The sequence below is a fragment of the Carya illinoinensis genome, chromosome 3 (genome assembly GCF_018687715.1).
Source record: "Carya illinoinensis cultivar Pawnee chromosome 3, C.illinoinensisPawnee_v1, whole genome shotgun sequence".
Lineage (NCBI taxonomy): Eukaryota > Viridiplantae > Streptophyta > Magnoliopsida > Fagales > Juglandaceae > Carya > Carya illinoinensis.
Genome location: NC_056754.1, coordinates 53818229 through 53835856, shown reverse-complemented (window position 1 = coordinate 53835856; position 17628 = coordinate 53818229). Strand labels below are relative to the sequence as shown.

General features: G+C 35.4%; 2 protein-coding genes across 2 annotated transcripts; both read right to left on the bottom strand.

The window, feature by feature from the left end:
* Positions 1-273: 273 nt before the first annotated feature.
* LOC122305326 (chromatin modification-related protein MEAF6-like) lies at positions 274-5092 on the bottom strand. Its single transcript, XM_043117747.1, has 7 exons — positions 4932-5092; positions 4729-4823; positions 3709-3809; positions 2193-2262; positions 916-943; positions 773-833; positions 274-608 (listed from the first exon to the last, which is right to left on the bottom strand). The coding sequence occupies exons 1-7, from the start codon at positions 4942-4944 to the stop codon at positions 503-505; spliced, it is 474 nt and encodes a 157-aa protein (XP_042973681.1). The 5' UTR covers positions 4945-5092; the 3' UTR covers positions 274-502.
* A 1393-nt stretch (positions 5093-6485) lies between these two features.
* Positions 6486-6920, bottom strand: LOC122304966. The gene has a single exon (XM_043117228.1). The coding sequence runs from the start codon at positions 6918-6920 to the stop codon at positions 6486-6488; it is 435 nt and encodes a 144-aa protein (XP_042973162.1).
* Between the last annotated feature and the right edge of the window lie 10708 nt (positions 6921-17628).

Below are 17628 nucleotides of genomic sequence, written 5' to 3'. Positions count from 1 at the left end.
GATTAATCAATCATCTATGGTTTGACGTTTGATGAAGCCAGATCAACAATAATCAATATGTAATATTACATACAGTCGTGAAATGTAAAAGTATAATACAATCGTCTTGAAAATAAATGAATCTATTATTTAACAATTAATTTTCTTCAAAATAATTTAACAATGTTTTTTTCACAATTACGGTTGTAATTATTATTTATCATTTTTATTTTTAAATTAGGATTTTTAAAAGAAATTTACTAATACAATCCCATTTAGTTTTGAGATGATAGGGGATATTAACTCGAGCATTGTAACCATAAATAAAGATATAAACATTAATCTTCTACATTTTCATGTCTCAAGATTGGCAAAGGTCACAAAAAAGCTTTTCTTTGCCTATGAATTTATGCCCTTGACGAGATTTAAAAAAAAAAAAAAAAAATGATGTTATTGGCTCCAAGATCTTGCAAAGCTTCTTCCACAGAAATGGCCAATCACATTTCCTTCACTGAAAGCAAATTTACAATGTCACGTCTGGATCATCGTCGTAGTCGAAATCTGGATCACCTGAAGGCCTAAATCTCTTTGAATCCCTTGGCCCCGCTCTTCCCTTCTTTGGTTTTCCTCTGTGACAGAGTTTTACATCATTGAATGAAGAAATTTATTAATAAAGCTTTTGTTAGTAATGGATAAAAGCACTAGTTATGTAGCAGTGGAGTACAAGTTAATGGCTTCTGTTAGATGGTGCTAGGACAATATTTGTAACATAATGCTATATTGGAATACTTACTGCCCATTTGCGAATATACCTCCACCCTTAGATCGAACAGGACCAAAGTCTGATCTCCCATCTACAATAAACACAAAGGAAGAAGATTGACAAAAAATTAGGAAAGGAAAGCTGCACATATGTTTTTGCATATAGAGGCTCACCATCTCGTCCAGCCGCAAGCTCTTCAGCCTGCAAAACAGTGGAAGATATATACAGAAGCATGTTATAAATAAGTCAAACAACCTCTCCGTGGCACGATTGGCAATTGCCTTACTTATAGAAGAAAGCCAAGAAACCTGATATTAGAAAATTTTGAATATGGGAAAACAAAGTGATGTTAAAATCAATAAAGGGTTTTGATTTAATAAAGCAAAGTACAAGACACTATTATTTTCCTCTCTGCTGAAATTGATGAATTTGCTGTTATAAATGAAAATATGTCTATTTCACTTGGTATGTATTTCCTCACTTCCTAAAGAAATTTGCTGCTTCACTGCGAATTTCCGCTTTTAGCATCTTTTGTCATGCAAGAAATTTTAGCACATTAATAGAGAGAAATCATCAAGAATTCTTTATGCAAAAATGCCCCCCAAGTATAAGTTTGGTCAAGATCCAGTTCTGTTATCAATCAAAATTAGAAAGGAATACTGATAAAAAAAATTTGAAAGGAATACATCTTGACCATCTAACTCAAACTCACACCCCTATCAAAGAAAGGATGAGTATTTCAATTGTCAGAACTCTGTCCAATGTGGAGCACCATATCCACTGCAATATTTGTATTTCTCCATTATTACTTATTTTTGTCTCTTTTTGGGTATTCTTGGTTCTAAATCAGATACTGATTTTAAAAAGCAGGGAAGATAATTAAAAAGGGGCTTTCATGCAATTCCGACTGTGTAATTGAACATAACAGGATGATGAGCTGCTCATAGAATGCTGAATACAATTACATATTTAGGTGATGAGGAGACACTATTCTCATGTTAAAATATTAACGCCCTTTTTCGCCTTAATAAAATTAATGTTTATTGTAAAAAAAATAAAACAAAAGGCCAAGAAGTTGCTTCTAGCTTCTTTGTAAATCAAGGAATGAGTGATGTTACCAAGATTCTTCCCACCATCATGTTTCAGATATTGGAAGATAAGGAATAGTCAGGAATCATTCAGATATAGATACACTACCCACCCCCCAACCCCCTTCATTTTCCTCTTCATAAAAATTATATTTAAAAGAAAGAGCACTAAGAATACATTAAAACAATCGTGAACGTGCCCTCTTTATGTTCTAATAACTTTATCAGTCAACCTGTAACCACGTCTTACTTATAAAAAAAACTGTAAGCACTTCTTGCAGAAAAATGGGAAAGTCTCATGAGAGAAAGATTTAAGTGGTGCTTGCATTAAAGATAAGGAAAATAAGAGTAAGATTACACACTGCTGGTGAGGTGACTGACGACAATGAAAAGAGCCTATCTTCGGGCTGAAACTTCCTGGACCGCTTCAAGCTACAATCACAAGTTCTCAGGAGTTACATGTCATGGGTATGTAATGCAGCAAACATCAATGTATGCATAGCTTACACATGCACAATGCCAGCAAAAATCAAGGTATGAATGAGTTTGAACACCATCCCATTTCAACCAACAATACAACCCTGTCAAAGGTGTCTAACCTTCTTACCACATCCAGGATTTTTCAATTGAACATGTTGTTGCTTCGCTTTAAAACGCATACAATGTCTCAGGTTCATCAGCCTATAAATGACTGGCATGAAAATTTTTTCACTAAACAAGTAATTGAGCCGGATATCCTCAACTACCAGCTAAAGTTACTACTTCACATTTAGAGGAATGACATTAAAGGTTATGGAGATAAACCCAGAGATTGATTGAGGCATCAATAACATATATTTGAAAAAAATTTGATCTTTACCAAAAGTAGAACACTGAGAAAACTCCTTAATGCAGGGATTAATCTACTGAACTTGACCATAGGATATTTAATGTCTTCGATGCAGATAATGGAACTCTTACCAAAAAAACACTCCAAATTTTTTTGAACGGCACTTGATGCAACTGGATTTCACAATCAGTAGCATCTACATATGTATAAAGATTATTGAGAAACTTGAGCATTCTTTACCAAAAAATTGTATATGATCTGATCCCCCTTTTTTTTATGTTGGGGAACCTCTACAAGGCAGGGCCCTTCGGACACACCCCTGCAGAGTAAACCCCAGTTTTTATTCTTGCACATTGAATCAAACAAAATAAAAGTGAAGTGGGTAGATGTTGATTAGAAAGAGAACCAAAACCCATAGCAGGATAAAACCATAGCCGAAATAGGAACTCCATATAGAGCTACCATGAAAAACGAGTTCTTTTATTTTTACCTTCTATTTGTTTCTTTACATATACAGAGCCATAGGAGATAAATATTTGTTAGTTCCTACGGTTTTATTAAGAACAGGTCAGCAAAAGAGACTCATATGTGAGAATATCTCCATGAGAGCATAGTGCATGACAAATACTACAATAATATGAACTTCACCAGATTGCAAAATGTGATCAAGAAGTATATAAGACATGGGTATCTTAACCAAAAGGAAGCAAATTGAGGAGAATATTAAACACATAAGAAATTGGTCGAGCATAAATATTAAATAGAAAGGTATATTAAAGTAAACTTCAAATATAAAGCACTTTCTGTATTTTTTTCTTTTTTTTATAAGTACCCAATAGACTCCTTAATGGCGTCAGAGTGTGAGTATTTACTTTCTGTATTTTCAATAACAATTGTCAAAGATTCATAAGAAGCAAAGTCTAAACTACACATGTCGAGACAAATGGAAGATGAAGATACTTTAATCATACGAGGAAAAGTAACTTATCAAAAAAAAAAAATCATAAGAGGAAAAGTAGAAGGAGAAGAATATCTTAGCCACTCCATACAGCGCGGTGCTCTTAGATGAAGATAGGAATCCCTCAAAACCTTTCAACACATTGCCACATTGGCTTGGATCCTGTAGATAACCTGTCTCCATATCATAGACCTGAATTTAAGGCAAACTATCAGGCTCTAGCAGAGTCTTGTGCTAATAAAAAATACACAATTCTACATAATATAACTTAGTGGAGGGAACTAAGCATCATCCCTAATTCATTTAAAAACTTAACCAAATAAAAGAAACTTGCACTGTTGTACATCCAATCTCTTTATGAGTCTAAGAGAGATGAGAAAAAATAAAAAGAAATGAAGATCATACACATGCAACATCTAGTTTACTCTGAGAGCAGGAAACGTTCACTCAAACAATTCATGTGGTTGACAAGTAGTCCAAATGCAAGAGTACACTTTGTAGCACTTGAGACCAGTAAACCATCCTAATTACATTGAAAGAGCGTGTTCAGGAGTAAATCATTGGTACTAAGCATGGCACCAAGTGCTTTTCACATAAATTTACATAAAGCTCCCATTGCACCATTTTTTTTTTTTCGTTAAGTACTAATAATTTCAATGATGAAAACAATAGGTATAACCACCCCTATACACAGGTGTTACACGAGACACCAAAGCATGATCAACAACCAAAAGCTCCCATTGCACTATAGCCTTTGCATTTTCTCAAATAACCACAATTTCAATTAGAAAGTTATTCACACTACAAAGAGCCACACTTTCAACCCTACCGCTTACATAAATATTTAGATTCAAGTGTTCAACAATTTCCATTAAGATAGAAATTCTGACAACCCAATTTAAAAGTTTGCCGTAAGAGAATAGGCCAAAAAACCTACTTGACATTGTTGAGTTGACTTTTTTTAATCTTATTTTTCTTTTAACTTTTATATTTGTCATCAAATATTATTTTCCACCCTTTTCCTAGGGAACCAAGCAGAATAAAAATAAAGCAACAATTATAAAAAAATTAAATTTAAAAAAAAAAAAAAAAAAAAAAAAAAAAAAAAAACCTGCTTTTCAATGTTACGAAGCTCCTCGTGAAGCTTGGCTCTCCTACTAAGGAGAGAAGCTAGCATTGCCGATGGGTTCGCTGTGGCCTTTTGCCCTGAAAAGAGAGGGGGATAGGGCAAATACGTTAAAGAAAGCTCAAGCCTTTTGGTTCCAATCAAAACCAAAATTCAAATTCGAATCCAGGAAAATAGCCAACGGCTACCTTCAGATTCCATTTTGGCGCGAAAAAATTGACAGCGGAAAACCCTAATCAGTGAAAAAAAGAGTTGTGGCTGCTAGTTAGGGCACGCGACTGGTTGATTTTTCGTTTTGGGTAGGGTGAGTAAAGACGGGTTAAGTTCCTCTACGGGCGTTCTCCCTTGCCAATCTCGCGGAATCGCGAGATGCTGCTGCCACGGCGATGTATTTTGTTTGGGCGTTTCCCGAGCCCAACCTAGCTCACATGGGCCGGATCTACATTATAAATAACGACCTTTTGGGCTTCTAAATCAAAACTTCTTCGGCGACGCTACGATAAATTATGGGCACTCCACGTGGAGGGAGAAGAAAATATTCATTTATTTGTTAGAATTATTGTTTTTAATTTATTTCATGAATAAATCTTCCCAACCCCCCAACTCCACAACACCCCACCTCATTTTTATTTTTTAATATTTTTTTAATATTTTTTTTTGAATTTATTTTTTTTAAATTAATTTAATTATTTTATTTATTATTTATATATTAAATATTTAATAAAAAATAAAATAATAAAAATTAATAAATAAGTGGAGTGTTGGGGGGTTGGAGGTTGTGTAGCATAACCCTTTATTTCATTGACGTGACACCATATGTATCATATTTGGGTAATTATTGTCGTGACCGTGACGTGTTAGAAATTGAAACGTATCTAATTATTTGATTAGAAAATTTGAAAAAAATATCTAATTATCTTATCGGACCCATTTTAATATTTTTTTTAATTACTCACATAATTTCTTCAATTTCAATTTAGATCGATTTTAACATATTTAAGACCTAAATGGGTAGGAAAATTGATAGAGTTCTTTACTTTATTTAAATGAAAAATAAAGAGAAAATTTGTGACACTTTGAACCACATACAGCTATCACCGTGTAACTTAAAATAAAAATAAAGATTAAATAGATGAATTATATATTCTTTTTTCTAAGCGAGTGCATACACATACATACATATGTATGTGCGTGTACGTGTATAATAGTAACAAAATACAAAAGTCAAAATGATGGAAGTTTTAACAATTATTCCAAACCACCTAATACAATACAAGAAAAAATAAAAATAAAAAGAATTTGGAGCTAATGATTTAACCCCCACCTATTCCCTATTCCCCACAAGGAAAATCATCTAGAGAAAATTTTTAAACCGGTGCCTCCTATAATGTGTATTTATCAGAACCTAATAATGTGCTGACACGTAAGAGCTGCAACTTACAGGAATGAAGCCGCGTTGCAGGGGATCCTTCTGTTTTGCCCCCCTCTCTCCTGTTTCGCAACTCTCTCTCCCGTACCCCCATCTCTCCTTTGCAACTCCAAAGACGAAAATCATCCAACGACCCCATCTCTCCTTCGCGCTGCGGAGACGAAACCCATTTCTTCTTCGCACTGTTGAGACGAAAATCATCCAAATCGGTGCCCCATCTCTCATTCGCGCTGCAGAGACGAAACCCCATCTCTCGTTTGGCTACTGCTTCTGTCACTCCAAATCGGCACCGGTTCAAATGTTTTCCAGATGATTAGTTCGACATCAGGGCTTCCTTACTAGAAACCCTCCCAAGCTCCCAAGCTTCCGAAAGATAAGGCCTTGAAGTTGCAGTTTCACCAGCAGCCTCTTCTTCCCCATCTTTCTTTCCGAATCTTTGCAACCCCGGAATGAGTGATGCCAAGCTTGAATTCCTATCTTCTTTCGAGAAAACAAAACCCAGATCCATAAACCCTTTTAATTCTTCAAATTCAAGGTCAGACAAGCTCTTTGTTTCGCCCATCTTTTTTCTACCGTTACTTGTGACCTTTTCCTTGGATGATACTTCGAAATCTGTCGGTATAGTTTCCTCTGGTTCCGTGACTTCTTTTCCCGAGAGAATGGTTTGGAGCTTTGACGTGAGGAGGACCAAATCTGGAGATAGAGAGGCATCATCGAAGCTTGCTTTGGAGCTCAATTGATCACTCATGGACCTTTTATGGAGAGTGGGGATGCGCAAAAGCTCTGGCTTTTTTGGTTTTTCCCGAATTTGATTTTCTGGGATTGCCCGCTCTACTCTAATCACCTTGGTGTGATTCAATCCACCGTGACTGTTCCAAATAACCTAGATGGTTAGAATTCGTTCATTGATCACAATTTTTAAGAACTGTACCCGTTTGTTTGACACTGATATTTATCTTTTGCTTCTTCTGTAGTACCTCCCGAAGAACTTTATGCAACTCAACTTTCACAGCTCCAAGAAATGGGTTTCTTTGATGCTCAGGAGAATATCAGGGCACTGCAGGCTACTTCTGGGAATGTCCATGCCGCAGTAGAGCGACTTTTGGAGAATCCTGGGCAATAATTTTTCTGGGGGTTTCCATATATATATATATATTTATCATATTCTATTTTGATGTAGTTACTAAGGGAACAGTGATTTGGAGTTGTAAGAATGGTTAATTTGCACTGGTATCATGTAAAGGCACGCAATGTCCAGAGGAACATTCTATTTGGGGGCGTGTTAATAAGGAAGGAGACACTTTTATACAGCCGTGAGCTTGTGGGAGAGGGAGGGGGAGACCGTGAAGGAGAGAAGCAGAGGGGGAATTCAAAAGAGAGAGAGCAGAGTTCGGAAATCGGAAGGGGGATTCAATTTCAGAATTAGAGCTAATCCCCTGTTATGCGTCCAAAGCTAACTTTTGATGAACCTGTTACGTGGCAGCTCACTATTGGCTTCCGATAAATACAACTTATAGGAGCCACCGGTCCGAAGCGCATCTCAATCATCTAAGAGTTTCTCTTTGGAATGGCAAATCCGATAAGTTGAGTTTAATGGAAATCAATAGGAAGCTGACACATCACTAAGCACATATCCTCATTTCTAAATTGCATTGCACCATAGCAAAATAAGAAACAGGAACCCTTGACACCTGTGTGTTCTTTTCTCCTTACAACCATCAACCCACTTCGTCCCACTTCAAACTCACGCCGCCGCACACCGTATGACCTTTGGTCCCAGTGAAGGAGCTCTAGACCAAACTAGCGCAACCCACCGTAGTAGAAAGCTATTGACTCTTCCCCAAGTTTGGCTAAAATCTACCCTTGACTCACCCTCCAACTTAACCCTTAACAACCTAAAATCGAAAATCCTTGCTCAGTACTCCGAATTGAGCAAAATATTGCTAGGCTTAATATCCCCATGAATCACAAGTGGATTATATCCAAGATACAAGAATTCAATAGCTTTAGCAACATCCATGATTATGTCAAACCCCCTTTCCCAATTCAAACTCAAATACCCAACTCCAAAAAGAACTTCTTGCAGGCTGTTGTTGGGTATATACTCATACACCAACACCCTCTTGTTCTTTTAAGTGCAAAACCCCAAAAGCATGACCAAGAATGATGACTGTAGGCCATCAAGAATCTGCAACTCATTCTAAAACTCTCTCTCTGTTTGTGAAGAAAGAAAGTCCAAACGCTTAATAGCAATGAGCTTTCCATCTCTTAGTGCTCTTCTAAACACAATACCCGACCCGCCTATACCAATGATATCGGTAGTGTTAAAGCCATTTCTGGCTTGCTTTAGCTCTCTATACGAGAATCTATGCAGCTTGAGAGGAGCACTGGAGTCGAAGGGAATGGTTTTAGTTCAGTGCACAATTAGGAAGTGCCATGCATGAAAAAGAAAGTAGATGATTGATAACAATATAACTATGGGGCCTGAGATGGTGAGAATCAAGAACAAAACATCGGTTTGGGTGGAGACGGTGGCCCCTGCTCCTCAAAGGCTTTCTTGGGAAGGGGAGAGAGAGAGAGAGAGGGGAGGGGGAAGGACGGAGTGAATGACAATTTTTTTCTTCATCCTAAGCAGTGCACTCTACCCGTGTGTTCATGTGGGATCTATGTGGCATTTTCCCATTCACCTTCGTTGATAGAAGAATAACAGATGTTCCTGTGAGAAGATTATCTCATCATCTAAAGTAGGTTTGATACAATTTGAAATTTAGACTATGATACTACAACCAAAAGCTGCATCAGGTTGGTTGTGCTACATTTTTCTGGTCTAGATTGGTTGGATGAGACTTTACTTCCTCTTTCTTAAGACCTTTGGTTAGAGAAAATGGAACATAAGAAAATAGCAAGTGTTAGATTGTTCGAATCGCCGATCGATAGTTGTGTAGGTGTGTGGAGGACACGCACTAGTGTTGAAGAAAGGAGGTTTGTTGGGTTTGAAAGATTTAAGGTTGATGATTCCACTAGTGCTGCATATGGTAGTAGAAAACTCGTTATGGCTTGATAAATCGTGGATCTCATGCTCAGTTTAGGCGATGTGTCATACTCAGTTTAGTTGTCACATGAGACATACGTACCACTTTTTCTATAATCTTTTTATACCAACTGAAGGATCGGCGGTTGTGGAGTCTTGTGATATGATGGGTGACACTTGTGAGTTGCTTAAAAGTAATAGATTGTCCTATCTCCATGCTATAGTCGAAAACAAGAAAAATAACTAAAAAAATTGCTGAACAGTTTTGAAAAAGCCAACATGGAAGGAGGAATAAACCGAAATACCATCTTTAGGCATAGATAAGTGGATTATTAGGTGTTGGGTGTAGAAGTTTTGAGAGGAGAGAGTAAAAAGGCTAATCTGTATACATGAATTATATACTTAATAAAACTATAAAGATTTATATTGTATTCTTATTAAAATTAATAAGTAGATTTCTATTTTAAACACATGCATACTTTTTAAGCATTAAAAATACAATTGTTGTGACGCCCCCAAATTCCGTTTGGGATTGGACGGACATTTGAAGCGTCAAGACATGCAACACAAGGTTACCTGCCCCCGTTCATGACATATAAGATGCAATAATCCTAACATGCATCTAACATTATGCAATATTCGCAGCGGATAATTTTTTTCTTTAGCAATACTATGCACCAAATTAAAATATCCCAAATACTTAAAAACATACTTCATATATAAAGATACATTGAATAACTAAGATCACAGAACTATTCCAAAATAGTTATGATCTAAAAGTACTGGAGATGCAACTCCATCGTACAAGTAGTAATTTAACTACTATATTAACCTTAACGACGCACCGTCGTTCAGTCGACTGTACCTAGTTGGTCAGCTCCTGATCTTCTTTCAGGTCCTGTAACAAGATCTACCATTCGGGGGGAATGGTAGTTGGGACTACCACAGTGAGATTTGATTACAAATCTCAGCAAGTTAACAAAAAACTTCCATACAGACTAATGATGCATGGATGACAGTAAAAGCATAAATGCATAATCAAATTCATAAGTAATTAAAGCATAACTTAGTGTACAACATAACATAATTGACATAGCTTAAATTGAATCATGAAGTGAACTTGACTTAGCATGAACTTGCTCTGAAACTTGAATTAACATGAAAAATACATACTCCACAGTTGTTGTGGCCCCATGTATTCTACGTGTAAATACATACTCCACAGTTGTTGTGGCCCCATGTATTCTTCACAAACTTGACTTAACATTAAAAATACATACTCCACAGTTGTTGTGGCCCCATGTATTCTACACAAACTTGACTTAACATGAAAAATACATACTCCACAGTTGTTGTGGCCCCATGTATTTTACGCATCACATTTGTAGTTAAATACATACTCCACAGTTGTTATGGCCCCATGTATTCTACACAACTTGACTTAACATTTAAAAATACATACTCCACAATTGTTGTGGCCCCATGTATTCTACACAAACTTGACTTAACATGAAAAATACATACTCCACAGTTGTTGTGACTCCATGTATTCTACGTGTAAATACATACTCCACAGTTGTTGTGGCCCCATGTATTCTACACAAACTTGACTTAACATTAAAAATACATACTCCACAGTTGTTGTGGCCCCATGTATTCTACGTGTAAATACATACTCCACAGTTGTTGTGGCCCCATGTATTCTACGTGTAAATACATACTCCACAGTTGTTGTGGCCCCATGTATCCTACATAAACTTGACTTAACATGAAAAATACATACTCCACAGTTGTTGTGGCCCCATGTATTCTATGTGTAAATACATACTCCACAGTTGTTGTGGCCCCATGTATTCTACACAAACTTAATATGAAACGTGACTGGAATACGAAAGGATTGAAGCCCTAACGTAACATAACGTGATTTGAACATAACTTGAAATACATGACCAACTTGAGATAGAAACATTTCATAACATGGCATAACATATAACAGACAACATATTTAACATGACATACTTGTAATGTACAGTAATACATGACAGAATATATTATGTAACAGATAAAAATTGATGACAGAATAAATTCTGTATAATAGACAATTACGTGATAACTTGGCATGGCATGACATATTTGATAACATACATACATACACTGTAGTTCCTTTACTTAGCACACATACACAGTAGACTGCTAGTAAGTTAAAAGCTAACTTACCTCGATCTCCGCGTTTCTTATAAAACTTCAAGTGCGATCACGAGGAACTGTAATTAGTGATTCTAAAAGTTAGAACTAAATCACTAATAATTTGAAATATGGAAAATACTAACTTAAAGAGTAAAATTTTCATTTTACTCTCTACATGTGGGAAAATGACCGTTTTACCCATAACTTAAGGATTTTGCATACTAACTCCAAAAGTTTCCAAAATTTACATTCATCATGTAAATTTTGTCCTAAACTTAAATATCAACTCAGAAAAATTTAAAACAAAACACAACTATGAAGAACACATTATGGCCGAAACATCCATAGGCCATTTCCATTGATTTTTGTTGCAATTCCTTCAAATTTCAAAACTCATGCTTAAACCAAAATTTTGCAACAAACATCTTCCAATCCTAAGTTCAAAATCATACTTAAAACATCCATTTAGAAAAAGCTAATAATTAACACCAAACTTTTTTGTAAAAAGATCCAAGCACTTGAATCACAAGTTTTGACATTAAATCAAAACATCTCCAAGAGTTTCAAAAAATCAAATCTTACTTCTAACATATTCATAATATCATCCTAACATCAACCATGCTTTAAATCATCAAACCAAAGTCACCAAAATCACAAAATAACATTTGGAGTTTTTGGTTTTACACTTAATCCAAAAACAGAAACTTTTTCCTCAACTAGTTTTGATAAATATCTTGATCTATGACTTATAAATATATGATCTTCAAACCAAACCATCACATGGTTTAAAAAGATGTCCTAAAACATATATAAGCTTCTAATTCAAGATCACATGGTTAGAAATTAACCAAAACATAAATTTAGCCAAGAATATCCACACTTTGGCTTGTTTGAATATCTCTTTGCATAAAATTTCATATCTTTGAAACTAACATCAAATATCTTCAAAATAATAATATAAAATGTATATAAGATACTTAGGATCCTCAAATAAAATTATTAAAGTCATTAGAATAGGTTTAGACCACCAAAGAGTTAAACTTTCTCAAAACAGAAACTGTTTTTCTTCTTCCAGTTTCTAAGTTTCTAAATCTAAGTAAATCTTTCATCAAAACCTTTAATCATGCAAAAATCCTCAACCAATAGTCACATATACATGTTAACAATACTCCATAAAAATTTCGGACCAATATCTATCCATTAGCTTGGTCAAAAACTCCAAACTATAACATATTCTCCAGTTTATCTCCCAGAATGACCTTTCTATAGTTTATACAATATTTGACTGACCAAATGATCTTCAAATGGGGCAAATATGATATCCATGTAAACTAGACTAAAAAAGGAACAACTTATATGAAGGAGACTTTATGATAAAACACTTACAACAGCTTCGAAATGGGCGTGCAAAAGACCTCCTAAAAGCTGTCCGAGAGAGAGTGTTTGATAATCTTTTATTGGAAGGTGTAATTAGATAATTTCGTGGGGAGAGGTGGCTGGAGATAATTATGGATGAGATATGGAAGAAATGAGGCTGGAGTTGAGAGTTGAGTGTAGTTTTCTCCTACCCAAAATATCTATAAAAGATTATCTCATAATATTTTATCTAATAATATCTATAAAAATCAACTCAAAATATTTTTACCCAATAATATTCATGAAAATTACCTCAAGATATTTCTTTTTATCCAATAATATCTACAGTTTTAAACAGACGTTTTGACCGAAAATATGAAAAAATGTTATTGCGCCATAAGACTTTAAATAACCCTCCGAGCCTAATGGCACAAACCATAATACATTTTGACACTTCTAACTATCTCCAATAATCAAAAACACACTTCTGATACCATAGTAAATAATAACACTAACTATGTAATTAGACAAAAACCTATATGATTAATGGATTCGTGAAAACTTATGGGGTTTTCACGAGGTTCTTAAAGTTAATAGAAATTTCACAATTAAATTTCTAGCGGGCTGTTACAATTGTTCTACGTATGATCGGTTGCTTGCAACCACGGTCGGCTGATGGTGTTAGGAAATATAGATTGAAGAGATAAAACAGAGGAGATGGAGGAAATCATACACACTCTACTTCATTGAATAATAGACTTGGCTATTAAATAGCCTTACAAAGGAAACTGAAATAAGCATAAACATAGCCCACGTTTTACAACTGCTATATCGTGGCAGTAAGACTAAATCAACAATTAACAGATACCAAAATAAAAGGACATTATAGATGTGGTGATAACTAACCACTTGACCACTAAGTTAAATATAAAACTAACATTTCCTCCCTTAAACTGAATGGTATGAGGTTCAGTTTACATCATTCTCAGAACAGACTCCCAATTGTTTTCACAGCTTGGCAAAGGTGTTCAGTTTGAGTGGCTTAGTCATTATATCAGCCAATTGATCTTGTGTATCACAGTGCACCAACTCCACAATACCATCCTTTGTAAGATCTCGAAGAAAATGAAAACAAACATTTATGTGCTTGTTTCGATCACGCATTATAGGATTCTTTGAAAGCTTGATTGCAGAGCTACTTTCACATTGAATTACACATGACTTGCTTTGATTTTGATCTAGTTTTTCCAAAACTCTTTTTAGCCATACTGCCTGACATGCACATGAAGTTGCAGCAATGAACTCTGCTTCTGTGGTAGATAGACTCACCATTGGTTGTTTTTTCGATGACCAAAAAATTTCTCCTAAACTCAACAGAAAAACATAGCCTAATGTACTCTTTGTATCTTCTAAATCACCATAGTCATTATTAGTGGAAGCAACAAGTTCATCATCTCCTCGCTTTCTGTAAAAAATCTCAAAATTAGTTGTTCCTTTTAAATAACGCAACACCCTTTTTGCTATCTATAGATGTAGTTCAGTAGGATTCTCCATATACCTACTAATGATGCTTACTACAAACATTAAAGCTGGTTGAGTGGTTGTGAGGTACATGAGACTTCCTACAATCTGCTTATAGTAAGTCTTGTCCACTTTGACTCATCCTTCAGCCTTCACAAGCTTGCAACCAGGAACAATGAGATTAAAAACAGAGTTACTTTTATCCATTCCAAACCTGTGTAGTACCTCAAAGACATATTTCTTCTGGTTAACAAAGATACCATCAGATTTTTTCAAAACTTCAAGACCAAGGAAGTACCTTATCTTACTAACATCAGTCATATCATCCAACTCATGCATCATTAAATGTTTAAATTCTATAAACATTGATTCATCATTTCCAGTAAAGATTAGATCATCGACATACAAACTTACTATCAAAACTTTACCTTCCTTGTTAGTCTTGATGAATAAAGTATGGTCGTAGTCATACTTTTCAAATACTTCCTTCATGAAATATGCTTTTGTGCGATTGTACCAAGCACAAAATGCTTGCTTAAGCCCATAAAGTGCCTTCTTTAACTTATAAACTTTTTGCTCATTTCATTTTTGCACATAATCACAAGGTTGCTCTACAAAAACTTCTTCATTCAACTCACCATGTAAGAATGTAGATTTCACATCCAAGTGATAAATGGACCACCCTCTTTGAGCTGCAAGTGCAATCACCAAACAGATTGTCTCCATACGTGCCACATGTGCAAAAAATTCAATATAGTCCACCCTATATTGCTATGTGTAACCTTTCACTACAAGTCGGGCTTGTACTTTTCTATTTCTCCATTTTCATTTAGCTTGGTCTTATAAACCCACTTTACTCCAATTGTTTTTCCTCCCTTAGGTAATTCTGTTAATTCCCAAGTACCATTTTCTTTATCACTTCCATTTTCACATCCATACGTGTCCTCCATTTCTCACTTTTAACTGTATCTTCAAAATAAAAAGGATCAACAACTGCAAACATGGCAAGTTGAACTTCATTTTCTTCCTCGGAAAAACCTTTTCTAGTCTCATAATTTCTCATCCAGACAGGTGGTCTGCGATTTCTTGTTGCAATTTGAGAATCTGTTTCAGCAGCACCGCCATCTTCATTTACTTTTGCATTTTCTTCTACATCAGCATCAACATTTGATTCATTTTCTTCTTCATTTACAGTTATTTCTTCAAAATGACCCCATTCCAAATCACATATAATACATGCTTCGTACTTCTTATCCCAATCTCAGGGCTTGTCTTCTTCAAATACAACATCTTTATTGATAATAATCTTTTGCAAAACTGGATCATAAAGTCTGTAAGCCTTTGATTCTTCACAAACTCCTAACAAAGCACAATTGAAACTCTTGTCATCCAGCTTAATTCTCTTATTGTCAGGAATATGAACATGAGAAATGAATCTAAAAAATCTAAAATAATCAACTGAAGGCTTCACTTTACCCCAAGCTTCTTCTACCGTCTTGTTTTGAACTGCTAAAGTTGGACTTCTATTCAGAACATGCATTGTCCAATTTACTGCTTCAGACCAAAAAGTCTTGGAAATTTTCTTTGCTGCTAGCATACTTCTAACCATATTCATGATAGTTCTATTATTGCGTTCTGCAACATCATTTTGTTGTGGTGTATATGCAGCTATTAGCTGTCATCGTATGCCATTTAAATCACAAAAGGTTACAAATTCCTGGGATGTAAATTCCTCTCCTCGATCAATTCGTAGGCTTTTCATAAAAGAATTGGTTTCCTTCTCAAAATGAGTCTTAAAATTCTTGAAAACAGTAAAGGCTTCTGATTTCTCTACCAAAAAATAAACCCATATTTTTCTACTAAAATTATCTGTGAAAGTAAGCAAGTACCTTTTGTTGCTATTAGAGATTGGTGTAATAGGTCCACAAATGTCCGCATGCACTAAATGAAGAATCTCTGCAGCTTGCCAGATACTCCTTTTTGGAAACGAATCCATGTGTTGTTTCCCTACCAAGCAGTCCTTGCATAACTTGGAGGGAGGTTGAAATTGTGATAATCCATTTATCATTTGCTTTTGTTGAAGAGTCTTTAAACCTTTAAAACTCAAATGTCCATACCGACAATGCCAAAACTGCACAATATCTTTTGTGATTGTGTTGAAACAAGTGGATACTATAGGATGAGATAAAGCATGCATGACAAACATTCGATTTGAGGACATTTTCGAATCCATAATCAAACCTTTTTGTGAATGGAACGCCTTACACTTGTCATGCTAAAATAAAATAGTAAGACCTTTTTCTTGCAATTGTCCAATACTTAGCAGACTATTCTTCAGCTCGGGCACATAGAATACAATTGTAATGATTTGAGTTATACCATTCATTTGCAGCCTAATATTTCATTCTCCTAAAACAACCATGCTTGTGTTGTTGCCAAGCTTCACAGAATGTCGAAAATTTCCATCAAGATTTGAAAAATACTCATACTTTCCACACATATGATTGCTGCATCCAGAGTCTAGAAGCCATATATCTTCTCTACTAGCTTTGTTCAGATCCACATATGTCATTAACAACATCTCTTCTTGATTCTTTGCATAATTTTCCTATATTTATTTGCTTTGACATTTCCATACAAAATGTACTAGCTTTTGACAATTATAGCATTCCCCTATGGCCTTATCAAAAGACCTTATGTTTCAATCTCTTCCTTTATAGTTGGCACGCCCACGACCTCTTCCTGCTAAGTGATCACCATGAGTAATCTTCAAGACCTGTTCTTCCTCAACATGGGAACTCATGCATTGTTCATGCACAATTAGGCTACTTTGCAATTCATCAATGGAGAGTATCAATATCTTTAGGTTCCTTAATGGAACACACAACATAATTAAACTTAGGAGTCATGGATCTTAAAATTTTCTCAACAACTGCAGTGTTACTCTTATCCTCACCATTTTCTTTCATCTTGTTGGAGATGGTAAGAGTGCGAGAAAAATACTCATTCACAGATTCTCCTATCTTCATATGAAGAACTTCGAACTCCTTTTGAAGAGCTCGCAGATTTCCACGCTTTACTCGTGATGTACCTTGATATTTCTACTTCATAGAGTTTCAGATATCCTTCGAAGTCTTCTTGTTAAGGATTGTCTCTAAGATGGAATGATCTAATGCCTGAAATAGATAGTTCTTTGCTGTCAAATCTTTCAACCGCTGGTCTTCAATATGCCTCCTATGTGCATCAGTGAGAACAACACCTTTTGCTGCTGCAAGAACTCCATTTTCCATTAGCCCCCAATACTCCTTTGATCGCAAGAAGTTCTCCATGAGCATCACCCAATGATCATAATACCCATCAA